At 42.3% G+C, this 11,682-nt stretch overlaps 1 protein-coding gene across 1 annotated transcript in view; it reads right to left on the bottom strand.

Annotated features, from left to right (window-relative positions):
• Positions 1-7,360: 7,360 nt before the first annotated feature.
• The window catches only part of cdh22 (cadherin 22), a 154,792-nt gene continuing 150,470 nt past the window's right edge, over positions 7,361-11,682 (bottom strand). The window contains exon 14 of the mRNA XM_076740980.1: positions 7,361-9,245. Coding sequence (XP_076597095.1) covers positions 8,716-9,245 — 530 coding nt within the window. The 3' untranslated portion in view covers positions 7,361-8,715. The remainder of the gene's footprint in view (positions 9,246-11,682) is intronic.

Here is an 11,682-nt window from a genome sequence, read left to right as displayed (position 1 = left end):
ACTTACCGGCTGTGGCTTCATATTTACTATACAGACAGAGTGATGTTGATCTCATCTAACTCTTAGCAAGAAAGCAAATACAGTAAGTATGTTTCCCAAAATGTGAAGCCTTTAAACCTTTCAGAGACTTTATTCTGACGGGTTGGGGGCTACGTGTTTGGGGGACATGGACTCATGACCCCAGCCATAAATTTCTGTACTCTGAAGCTACAATTCCTCTAAACCTTGTACTGTGCAGTGTAGACAGGTCACCAGCAAATCACAGTGCCAACACATTAAGAGTAGACAGACAACCACTTTCACACTCGCTCTCACGCCCACAGCCAGCAGAGTTTCCAATTTACCAAACCTGCATGTCTTTGGACAGTGTGATGAAACCCACACTGACCGCGGAGAAAATGTAAATTCCACACAGAAATGCCCCCGCTGCTCAGCCGTGAGGCGACAGTTCCGGCCGCTGAGCCGCCTTTAGCACATTACTATTTATTTCATTAAAAGGGATCTCTTCCTTTTCTAATTAAGAAGATTTTGTTCATTGTTCAGCCACTGGAAAGACCATACCTGCAATTGGGGTTTGTCTTATTAATGCAGGCACATGTGATTTCTAATCAAAGAGCGAGGCTAAGGCCGACCGCAGCCCATTGTTGAAGTAGCCTCTTCAGCGGCTCAATCCCTTTTTATTGAGATGACCTTATAACATCCCCTGCTCATGAATAGCAATGGATTACAACAGCATTGATGAAATTTCTATTTACAAAGCTGCAGCAAATTTTTGACAACACAGTGCTCATTCATGTGAGACACAAAAGTGAGTCGCATTCCCTGTACATTACTTTTCCTTTATCTCCACAGCATCTGTTGTGCCAAATGCTGTTTTATGGCCAATTTTAGCACAAGTGCGAAAACAAAGTGCTGGCGAGCATATCAGTCTGGCAGTACAAGCCTGTTTATCACTGTTCATTTACCTTTTACTGGAGTTTATCTAGCATTGTTATTGTATACTGAATGTCTGCTCAAGTGATTGGCTATTGTTGTTTGGTGGCTCATGTCTGTAGGGCCACTATAAATATTTGAATAGTCAATCAAGAGGGAGAGAGAGCGTTAAAAAAAAACCCATTTTGTACATAATTTAGAACATAATTTTAGGCACTTGCGTATAAATCAAGCCTCAGAAATTGAGTCAAAAACAAGATGATTTAAAGAGCGGCTTCACAACAGGCACAGGCATCGAAGACAAATTTTAAGAAACACAATAAGACAGCTCTGCCCTTGCCCTTGTCAAGTTTGGTGCTTTGTCAACCCCGAGCTGAGTTACGTTCTCCATTTTAGAGGACGATTGATCCGACCAGGGTTAGAAATTGTGGAGGATAGAGGGAGAACACCTCTGCATGAGGTGATATATGCTCTGTCGGTGTCTTCCTACTATTACATAGAGGCTACTACAGTCTGGCATGAGGCATGAGAGACTCAGTCTGCCTCCCTGAGGGAAAAGAGGCCTCTGCTTGAAATCTCTCCCAGTAGAGATATCAGTTTCCTGGACACCCATTAATTCATCCATAAATCTTAAATGTGAACATCGCTGATGAAGTGCTGCATGTTCAGTAAGACAACTTTTGACATCTAGGTATGGGCCTATACGTCTTCTTGGATAAGCCTGTGCGAGTTGCTGGTTAAATGGCTGGATTAAATAAGATTAGTATGCACCCTGTGTTCCAGGCACTGGATCAGAGTCTGCAGACTCGTTCCTGGTGCACGGGGCTTGAAGGGCAAACAGAAGTAGCCTTTTGTTGTGGGGGCTTATGATGGCATCAAACATGATTGTCCTCAACTTTTTTTAATGTGGCTTTTTATTTCATTTTATTTTTTTTAAAGGCCAATGCCTCAAGGGGTCTTCTGTTAAGTGACGAGAGATTTTTTTGTGAAAACATTCACTGTAGATGCGATGAGGGTTGATGTTTTTAGGGAGGGAGACATCATCTCCTAGTTCTAACAGCTTTAGAGAGCACAAGGCCACAGAAATGGGGTCTCAAGGGCATCTACAAAGAGATATGAGAGTGGATCAAGCCACCTCTCAACTGTGTAAACTCGGCTGTTAGATTGGCGGGTTTTCTCCTCACAAAGCGAAGGATTTCAGTGGCTTGCCAGAAATAAGACAGAAAAAGGTATGAAGGGAGATGACGGGTTTGTTGCATGCTAAAATTTCAATATTAATAGGGAGGATTTATTATTCTGTGACCAGTACATCCATTTTAAGATCTACCCTCAAAGTCAATGATATTCAGCATGTAATATAATACATTCTTGTTAGCGCCTCATCACTGTGTGGAATCTGAAAAAAGGAAGAAAATCCTCCCATTTAATTCCCTGCAAGCTAATAATATATTATTGCTTTTATACCACCATACATAAACAATGATACACAACACTTAACACATATTTTTAAATTATTTATTTTTTTCAATTATGCAGGTTGTTTGTGTCTACCTGTGTAGGTGCTGCACATGGAAAGTGGCTTGTAACCAAATATAACACAAAACATTTCCTCTTCCTTGAGGCTACCCTTATCTTTTATTCATGGTCCCCATTAATAGGAAAGCAAAAATAATACAAATAGCAGAAACTGTGGCTTAAAGGTAAGAGTAGTGTTCATAAATGCTGTCCATTTTTATAATAGTTTGTTTCCTCATCATACTGCCAGGAGGAGCACTGGGAGCGACACTGCAGTCGTTCTCTGCCTCATATTTTTTGCATGTTAGCAATATGTAAAAATCATTAAAAACCATCTTTTCCCTGGCGCAGCTGAAGCTGTGAAATAATGCACTCCGCAGTACCCGCACGAGCCGCACGTATGTCAAGAGACCTCACAGCACTAATGTTCTACACGCTGTACGGCGTAGTGGGGCCTCAGTGAGATGCTCACCTTTATTTAAAGTGACAGAGATGCTGTCGCAGACTCAAATGTAGCAACACAGAGACAGCGTCAAGTCAGTTGTCTCCTACTCTGCCATGTAGCTCAGAGGAGTCACGGCTGACCTCTAAATCTGCTCCACACATTTTCGTTTCACTGGTACAAACCAAAGAGAAGGTCGAGCTTTTAGTACGATGTTCGTCTTCGGTTATTAAAATGATTTCAGGGAGGAATGTTTTGTTGTTTATGTGATGGTCTAAAAGCTGGAGAGCCACAGATATGACCCCTGTAACACCTAAAGTGAAGTGTTTCATTCAAATACCATCATTTTATTTTATTTTATTTTTTCTCAAAGCTTTGTTAGGGATAGATTTTAAAATCCTTTGATTAGGTTGCTGGCCCAACGGATCAGTGAGGCTCGGAGCACCAACAATAAGACCAGCCATCCAGAAACTTGGTACAGAGCTCTGGTTTCCCACTTCGCTGTGTGACTGTTTGAATAAAGAAAGGCAGAATGATAGAGAGAGGTTCCCTGAGGCAACAGACAAAAACCTCGATGAAGGAAATAGCAGCTTTAAATACTCCATGGCCAAATCCACCTAGACATCAGCAAGAGTCAGACAAAACAAACAACTCAAGCAGCTGACAACATGCAATTTGGCATTTATGTTTTAACCGCGCAATTACTCTACAACGTTTCATTCAGATGGTAGAACGCTTCATAAGCACCTTGTAATAAGAGGCCACGTCCAACCGAGAAAACAAAGAAATGAACAAAAGTGCATCAAAAATTTAAGCTACATACCTTTAACATAAGCAAAAGTCAGATGAGGTGAAGAGGAGTGGAGTGAGTGCGCCTCCCTCACACTCTCCTTCCTCAATTTTTGATTAAACAGCAACAACAAATAAACTTTTAGTCACCTAGGGAGGCTAGAGGCTTTGTGTGATCGTAAACCTGTGTAATCGCCTTTCATCTCAGCGACACGTAGAAATGAAACTTGCTACGGCTCCCTAAATATCAACTATTCAAAGAGGCTAAATGTACTATACACACATACTCGCATCAGTCCACCTCACTGACTTGCAAAGCAATTTTCATCGACAGCGGCCTTGCTCTAAGTGCTGTAGATAATACGTGTCCAGTGACGGGTCTGTTGACAGCAGCGAGGAGCTCACTTGAACCGGACATCAAGGACAGTTACGAAACAGGAAGGTTGGACATCTGTGCACAAAGTCCTCATATTATTCATCAATGTGGTGCTGTTACATAGCATGTGATGGTTGTAGATGTAGGTCTTCAGGCACACTTGTCAGTCAAAGTGTGGTGCTTTATCACTTTATCATAGAAGGGAACATGCATTTGTCATAAATCAGAATCCAACTTTTTCAAGATTTGTGACCGCGAGGAGGAAAAAGCAGCAAGCTTGTAAAGACCGTATCATCTTTTTGAGTTTTGCTTGGAAAGTTAGCAACAGTTGCTACACAGGTACCAGACTTACATGTCCAGAAGAAACAGGTATCCTCCACTGGAGTCCACACTCCAGGAAAATATCTGGGTTTCTTTGACTCTCTATGCACAGCTTACTTCACCTGGCTGTTGCTTACCTTGGCGCGCTGCCATTTTTGAGACGTTTTTTGTACTGAAAGTGACTGAAGAGTGCAGCTTTGTGTGGGGGAGTTGTGATAGCCAGAGGGACTCATCGCCACAGACCAAGAATCCAAAAGAAGAAAATAGCAAGCAGATGAAACCTGCATGAAGCTGTTGATTCCCTGTGGGATGAGCAGTACTCGCAGTGTTTGCGTGATGGAGTTTGAAGACATTTTCCTTGTTTAGACAAACTTTATAAAAATGAAAAGCATCCTCAGTGTCACCAGCCTGCAAAAAACAAAACGGTCGCTCTAAAGTTGCCTGATCACCTTTAAAGTGGTGGCTCCTGGCTATGCTGCACACATTTGATCCCTCTATGAGCCAGTGCACAGCCTCATCTTCCAGCAGGGCCCCTCTGGCTGATTCAACATTTAGAATTAAAAGGAGGGCTAACCAGGCTTTTTCCAGGGCCTCTGTTATTTGGAACAACCTGCCTGAGGAGCAGTAACACAATCAATATCATTTTAATGGCTTAAAACCTACTTTTGTAGGTGTTTTTTTATTTGATGGGGGCACCGGTGCCTCGAAGCGAAAAGCACTTTCCTCCGTGGAGTTTGCATGTCGTCTATGTTCCTGCGTGGGTTTGCTCCTTCAGTCCAGCCGTGCAGGTCAGGTGAAGAGGTAATTCTAAATTTCCTGTGAGCCTGTCTGCATGCGTTACCTGTCCAGAGTGCAGCCCAATGCTGGACTGCAGCTCTGAACAAGCTAAGTGGTTTTGAAAATGGATGCATGTTCTTATTTGATGCCCTTTATTCATTTTTTTTTCTACCCTCATCTTGTCTTACTTTGTTTTTTTTTTGTTGTTGTTTTATCTCACAAGGTTGTTTCATCTGATTTTCAAGCACTTCAAGTCCTTATTGTGTTTCATTTGATAAAATAAAATGAATCATCTTAACAGGCCTGAGTAATGTTCTACCACAAAACAACAACTGCAAGAAAGTCATCGTCATTATCCAAGCTTTGAATTGCTCGTCTGGACATGGTAAAGCTGTCATTTTGAACATAAAACACATGCTCCTTTAATTCTCTACCTGAATGCAGTTTCTGGAGAGTCAGTGCCATCTAACTACTGTGTAATAGTCAGTTTATTAACTCCGCCTGTCAGAGGGCTGCATTTGCATTTGTTGCGCTCCAGTCCTGTTTGCTTATGCAGTGTATTGTCACTAAATGGATTTGTTGTTAGCCCGGTGAAGGTGAAAGCTTTGTTTTGAGTGTGTCTGAAAAGTAAATAACTAATGCTATTCAGCTATTAGGCGATATGTGATTGATATTTTCTGCAGTGCACATTCATATCTACTTCCAATGTTTAATCAATTGTCATTACGCAGCCAAGAACTGAGAGAAGAGAGGAGGATATATTATGTGCAGCTGTCCCCGTAGAGAACTGTCAATCACCAAACATCTATCTGCATAACTAATGACGGGCCTCATATTGCCCTTGGAGTTGGGGGGAAATGATCTGATTTATGGAACGCATTCTTACATTCACATGTGCAGGCCATCACTGAGGAATGACATTTTCTCTGACAATGATTGAAGATGAATGAGCGGCTCGTTTGCAGGGAAAAGAGGATAGAAGTGACCAGGGAAGCCGCCTTCGTCTAGCTTTCACAGCATTAGTCACATGACCGATGGCTATCCAAATGGCTGCTGCACAGAGTTTCTTTAGAGGCGCACATGTATTCACCGTCCCATGTGTTACTGTGCAGCTCGTGCTGACCTACATTTGCGTATATCCATCCAGACCATGACATTTGCTTGTCAGTTAACAAATGCTGTTGGGCTAAAGGCTATGATTAATAATAGATGGCCAAATCGCTCCCCGGCAAAAGATACACAAATAAATATGTACACTGCAGCAGTATAGGTCAATACAGTATAATAGAGCATGCTGCATATTGATAAAGCCAGTGGTGTAAAATGTGATTCAAAGTGTGAAATCAATCTAAGTTTGAAATTAAACCCAACTTAATTACTTCACACCTTTTATCCAGACTATTTATCCATGTCCTTGGTGAATTACGCACTTAAGTTGGTCATTCAGATGATCAATAATTATGAGTAAAACCACAAAATGCCAATCTGTTATCACACTGTGCCGTCAACACTGTTGTAAAATGAGCAAAACCTGAATTTGTGTACTGAGGCAGAGCTTCTACACTTGCGTAGACAAAAAGGAGTGTGACAGTCGCAGATACTTTTCTCTTTTTCTAAGTTGCTGCCACTTCTGCTCCATTACAGAACGCTGGAAGTCTGGAGAAAGCTTCTCTTTGTTGCAGAGCGATGGATAATTTATGTTTGAAACACAGTCCAATGTCATCTCTCAGCAATCAGTGGATACAGTGGACCTACTAATGACTGCAAAAAAAAAGCTGACAATTTCTTTGAAACACAGTTATGAAAGCAACTGAAAGTGAATCTCTGCCACTGTCTGACTGGCCATTTTAGCAGCACATCATAGAGATGAAACCAACTTCTTGCGCCTCAGCATCCTCTGGCGACTATGACAATTACAGTAGTTTGGCAGAAGGCAGCCAGGAGGGAGCCACGCTGAGAGGAGAGTCTATGTTTGGCTGCGGCCTGTCATATGGTCTGTTTGTTTCCATCTAGGACTATTCTCTGAACGCACCCCTGGTGTAAACACAAGCTAGCTCCACAATTATTCATAATTCATGAAACATCTTCAGCAAACAAGTGGCAAACAATAATTAGTAGCAGGATGCTCTATTTACTTTATCGCTGTGATCTCACTTACTGAGTCATTTAGTTTATTGCACACAGCCAGATGTAGATTTTTACCAAAAAAATTAAATATTTATTTGTTTTCATCTTTTTTTTTTTTTTTTTAATTTTCCATACATTTGCAAGTTAAGGTCAACATTGAATAGGTTGTGGATATCAGGTGGATGTGACCAGTCCATTCATCACGTGTCTTGACCCTTGACCCTGTCCCTCTTAATTAGACAAAACCGTCCTGTAGTCACTAGCCCCCCCCCCCTGCCCCCCCGCCCTCTCCCTCCCCTGAAAGGAAATAAAATATCAAAGGCAAAATCAAATGTCTCAGGATATAAAATGAATTGAACATATTGTACACATTCACACACAAATCTGGAATGAAAATTGTCTCCCTGTGGGACGAAGCTGGCCGCCAGCCAATTCCACAAAACTGTCATTTTGTTTCGTCTTAAATCACTGTTGTGGTTTGTGCCTTATTGCCTTACAATTGGCTGTGGAGAGGATAAGAAAAGAAATTGTTAACACACAGTTGTCCTCAGCTTGTGACCTCCAAAACCTCTTTTATAAATCACTAAAATACAGCAAAAGTATGTCAGTCTCAACTGTTCGGACCGACCCGGCAGCTCTTTTGTTCTGCAGTTCTTTCACTTCGTCTGTTCCCTCTTTCTTTCTATTTGCCTCTGCTTTTCACCTTTCCTTCTTAAAGTTGGTTATTTTACAAAAGCGGTCATAGAAAATAAATACAAATATTTTCCAGAATGTACTTTTTATATGACCCAGATGTCACCTCTGTGTCAGTCCTCTGTAGAGTCCTCTGCCGCTGCAGTCCTCCTTTCTTTCGTCTCTCTTCCACATTGTCACTCGTTCCTTTTGTAATGTCCCCCTCCTCCTCCCTTACTTTCGCTTTCGCACTTCAGCAGAGTTCACTGTTGCAGTTGCCATAGGGATCATGGTGTAAATAAATAAATAAATACATAAAAACCAATAAATACATAAATATTTCCTCCTTAAATAAATACCTTGGCATGGTCAAACCCTACCTATGTAATGCTGATACTCTGAAAACAGTCTCATAGCTTAAAATAAAGGTTTTCATTTATGATTTGAGAGAGAGAAAATCCTCCCCTCAGAAAAAATGGCCATTTTAGTGACTGGATATCTCTTTCTACACTCTTTCTCAAATCCCCAGAGCCCCATGCTGACGTCCGAAAACTCTTACAAAGACCAAAGAGTGTAAAAAACTTGAGTTCAAAGATCGACACTATGATTTTTCTTTCAAAGAGGTGGTGCTCTGTCTTTAAGCAGTACACAGTGCTGGCTCTGATGATCTCAGTAGAGTGCCACGGGGCGAGAAGAGGAGGCAGAGAAGAAGGAGGAGGAAGAAGAGGGAGTTTAAACGTCTCTCTGCAGAGGAGAAGCTGTGCTAGGACCCTTCCTCCTCAGGGTTTCCCGGAGCGTAGTAGCCCGCCAGTTGCCTGAAACGTGGTCCCCAGTCGCTGAGGTAGGAGAAATCCTGCTCTGAGGTGGTGGACAGCGTGTGGATGGAGCTGAGTGAGAGCGCTGGCGAGCTGGTGCCCTCAAAGGCGTACGTCTGGAAGGAGTCATACGGCGGCACCGACAGGTCAGCGTCAGCCTGCTCCACCTTCTTTCGGATGTAGCCTTTGAAGAGGGAGAAGTCTGCCGCCGCGGCTGCCGGCCCCTCCGCGCCACCGCCCACCCGGTTAGCCTGTATCCACTGCGGCAGCGAGCGGATGTCCGGGCCAGAGTCGCAGCTCTTGGCCTCCGGGAAGTCGTAGAGGTTCCTCAGGGCACTCATGTCGTACGCTTGAGTGTCCTGCTCCCCCCCGCCCTCGTCATTGTACTTGATGACGTTATCCCTCATGTCCTCCTCATCCTCCGCCATCCTCTGGCCCTTCCTGTGACGTTTCAGGGTCAGGATCAGCAAGACGAGGACTGATGGAGAAAGGGACAGAACGAGACAGAGAAAGAGAGGAAGTTGATTGTAATCCCACACTAATGGTCACAGAAACGAGTTTACCTTGATATTCTTCAGCGTTGGCACATGTTGTACCCTCATGTTTTGGCATGACAGAAAGGTTGAATATAAATTTGTCAGATCAGCCTGAACAGCAGGGCGAGATAAAAGCCAGGAGAAGGACGGGTTCCTATTTAAGGGATTTTATAAACTGTCATTACTGCAAGTGTTCTGAAATCTGTGGCTTTAAATCTCCTGCTGCACAGCAGACGTGGATTAAGAGTTGTCAGGCAGACTTTAAAGAGCTTGAATACAAAAAATGGAATTCTTCCTCATCTTACTAAGAATAATGACATACAAACCCAGATTCAGGACATGCACTTCTAAAGAAAACAAGCGGACTAAAGAAAATAATTGCACTAAATGTGTACGTATGGTGTAGTGCTGCACATTAAACTGCACTTTTCCATGAGGGATTTGCAAGTACTTTCCATGGGAAAGTTTCTAACTACTTCCATTGCAACTTTAATTTCACCTCTCAGGACAAAGGCGCAGCAGGGGAAGATAATATATTATCAAGTTTTACATTTCAAATGCATGAGCATTGATTTTTCACGATCCTGATTGCCTTGCCCAGAAATATGATTCAAAAAACCTAATGGAGACCAATCTGTATATCAATACTCATCCAAGCTGAGTGAAACCAAGACTTTGTGATTCCATCGCTACTTAAAACCAGAGGCAACCACCTTCAAAGAGAGAGAAATGCCTCGGAAAATTAAGTCTGGATTAAAAAAGGGAAAAGAATTGAGATGAATCACGTTAACTAATGAAACGAGAGGAAAACAAAGGCTGTATGCACAGATGAATCAATGAGGCTTTAATTTCAGCTTAGTTATTTTAATTACTGCCTACATTTGTGATTAGACAAGTCTCACTTAGCTCAGACACCCACCCCCTGACTCCATCATCCCGTCTCGGGGCTGCACCCTTCCCTCTGAAACCTCCACCATTGTCTCAGACTTGCAGCAACATCAAATGTGATTTTCAGTGATGATAAAAACATATTAGAGGCAGTTATGAATGAATTATGCACGGTGGGGAATATGAGAAAGATAATGAACGACTCCATTTACAAAAGCCTCAACAGCAATCGAGGCTCTTTTTGATCAGCAAGTTCATAAGTAAAGAAGAACGTGGACAGGGATTAACGTACAGCACGCGGTAAACACGTTCACATGCAAACATCAAACAAAAAATAAAAACCGCTGACCTAATCATAATATCTGTGTCAGTGCAATTATGCATAAATGAATTTATTAAATCAAAGACAACAAGGGGGGGTTCAGGCAATGTAAACATTGCAGACAGCTCTCCTGGAAGGTGAGCCTGCACAGCTGCAGTGCAGAAGCATGATATTATATTTACTCTGAATGCCTTTATTCTCCTGTACTGCATGAATTCACAGTAGCTAGTAGAAGATCAGCTTATTTGTTTCCTTCTCTATAATGGATGACTGATCAAAATAAATGTGATTCTTTCCAAAAGATGTTTATTCCTGCTCTCCCACTTCACAATATCATCTAAATTAGTAACGAGCTAGTTGGCATCCATTACGAGTGGTCTTTTTGTAATTGTCATATGTGTTGAGAAAAAATTAATACTGGTGATAAAATTCAGGCATGAATTTCTGTGACACAAAAGTAGATGGCAGAGGATGAGGAGATGAAATTGGTCAGTCATTAGCTGAGTTTTGATTGTCGGGATGTGTCTCCTGCGGCCCGTCAGCTTTGGACTGTGTTACCGTGGACCAGTGGAAACCCTTTTTCTTCCTCTTAGCATGCAGGGACAATGAGCAACTGCTCTGAAGGGATGCCGGTGAAGGGACATTTAGATAGATCATTAACCAGTAGGTACCATGCATCTTCTGGAACAGATAGCCTGTTGCCTAAAACAAATGCCTACAAGCTCGCGGAGATAAAAAGACGATCTGTTATAATGGGGCCCGTGCTGTCTGGGACGACACAGACTGTTTGATGCTCTGAATCCAGCAGAACACCCATCCATACATTGTGAAAATGAGAAATGGCCACATCGTTTCACAGTCAAACTAGATCAATGTCAAGACATTATGTGCTGTGTACAGGAAATTCACACAGGCTCAAGCACATATATTAGTGTGTATGCGAACAGCCCATGGAGAAATAGACTTTCAAAGTAACCTTGCAGTCAGGGAACGCCATGTTTCATCTTCGCTTTCATCTCCCTCTGCCACTCTTTTCTTTCTCGGTTTCAAACATTGGTTTCAAGTATATAATCTTCACAAATTACTTGTTGCTGCTGCTGGTGATTGTCTTCATTTGGTGTAAATGGCCTAAAAAAAGAACTTGCGGGGTGAAAATGCCCCATGTGTTC

The sequence above is a fragment of the Chaetodon auriga genome, chromosome 2 (assembly GCF_051107435.1).
Source record: "Chaetodon auriga isolate fChaAug3 chromosome 2, fChaAug3.hap1, whole genome shotgun sequence".
Classification (NCBI taxonomy): Eukaryota; Metazoa; Chordata; class Actinopteri; order Chaetodontiformes; family Chaetodontidae; genus Chaetodon; species Chaetodon auriga.
The sequence above is the reverse complement of the archived record's forward strand: the minus strand, read 5'-3'. Positions and strand labels throughout refer to the sequence as shown.